The following is a 1355-nucleotide window of genomic DNA, read 5'->3' as shown; positions in this document are numbered from 1 at the left end:
TACGCAATTCACGAAAGGAAGTTTCTAAAAAATTAAAACTATAAACACGAATCGAACAGGAATGATTTGATTTTAGCGAAACAATCAAACACACCACTCTTACCTCTTTAGGCGGGTTTCCTGTGAAAAAAAGGTAAAACGAAGAAAGAAAACAAATAAATTAATTTACGACAGCTAACAACCATTTAGTAAATCTGTCGCGAAACGGTTGCAAAATGTAAACATTCCTTCAGCGTGAAGACGACTCCACGTACAAAATGCATATGTGATTCTTCACCTGGGTTATCTGGGTCTGTAATTTGTGTCATAGCGCCGATCATTTCAATTACAAGCTTCGCTCCGCGATCTTTTTCTCTGCAAACAAAACTCAAACATAAACGTTTTGGAGTTCACCAAAAAATCTGAGTCATTTAAGTCTAGTTGAGGTTTACCTCGAGTTGAACGGTCGAACCCGGACAGCCACCTTGACCCTAAAAGATGATCAAAGCACGATTACATTTGGCCAAGCGATCTCACAAAGCTAAAATCAAGTATATGAAAACTTACGATTCTGCCATGGCTGGCCTGCTAAAAATCTAGCTGACTTCCCTCGCTTTTGCTTCAATTTACCAACTTTTTATGTCTTGATGTCAGGCTGGCGGCTGATCAGCACCAAGCATGACGGGGGAGTAATGACATGATGTGTATGTAATTAGGGAGGGGTGCTTAGGATAAATTTTCACAAAAAGTGTGACCCGAGAAAGAATCGTTATGCAAAGGGTTTTGAAGAAGCAGTAAAAACGCCTGAAAAGATGATAATAACCAGCTACATTCTCCTTGAAATTGGACCCAATATTATTTTGCCAGTTTCACACTTAGGAACGAACTCCACCTTTAAAAATATTTTTTGACAACACAATGTTTAAAAATCTGTTTCTTCTCAAAATAATTAAAGGATAAATTCTTCTTAGGTCAAACTTTTACACCAAATTCATTCTTGAACTCATCAAATTGTTATAAATGCAGAAAAATACTGAATTAGGCTCGGAATTTAAGGAAAACAACAACCGAATCGCGCTCTTCACTGCAAACAATGTGAAGTGATTTGTCAATTCTCGAGAAAATTTTTATTGAAAAAGACCTTTTCAAGGCTTGAAGTCCTTGAATTCACTACTGCCAAAGAAAGAAAATTTTAAACGTACCATTTACAATCATGTCATCGTTCTATGGGCCGTGAAATTCAAGTTTTAAAAAAGCGTGTCATTATGTGCATTCTTTTTGTGATAAATCAACCAAAAAAATGAGCTATTAACAAGATAAGTACGGTTCAAATAAATGATATGAATTTCATCAGCGCTAATTTTTTTTTTCCCCGA

General features: G+C 36.2%; 1 protein-coding gene across 1 annotated transcript in view; it reads right to left on the bottom strand.

Moving 5' to 3' along the window:
- The window catches only part of LOC138022170 (kinesin-like protein KIF28), a 22430-nt gene extending 21726 nt beyond the window's left edge, over positions 1–704 (bottom strand). The window contains exons 1-4 of the mRNA XM_068869204.1: positions 547–704; positions 432–470; positions 278–354; positions 104–120 (exon numbers count right to left, since the gene is read on the bottom strand). Of these exons, the coding sequence (XP_068725305.1) occupies positions 104–120; positions 278–354; positions 432–470; positions 547–557 (144 nt within the window). The 5' untranslated portion in view covers positions 558–704. The remainder of the gene's footprint in view (positions 1–103; positions 121–277; positions 355–431; positions 471–546) is intronic.
- Between the last annotated feature and the right edge of the window lie 651 nt (positions 705–1355).

Source organism: Montipora capricornis, chromosome 10, assembly GCF_036669925.1.
Source record: "Montipora capricornis isolate CH-2021 chromosome 10, ASM3666992v2, whole genome shotgun sequence".
Taxonomy (NCBI): Eukaryota; Metazoa; Cnidaria; class Anthozoa; order Scleractinia; family Acroporidae; genus Montipora; species Montipora capricornis.
The sequence above is the reverse complement of the archived record's forward strand: the minus strand, read 5'-3'. Positions and strand labels throughout refer to the sequence as shown.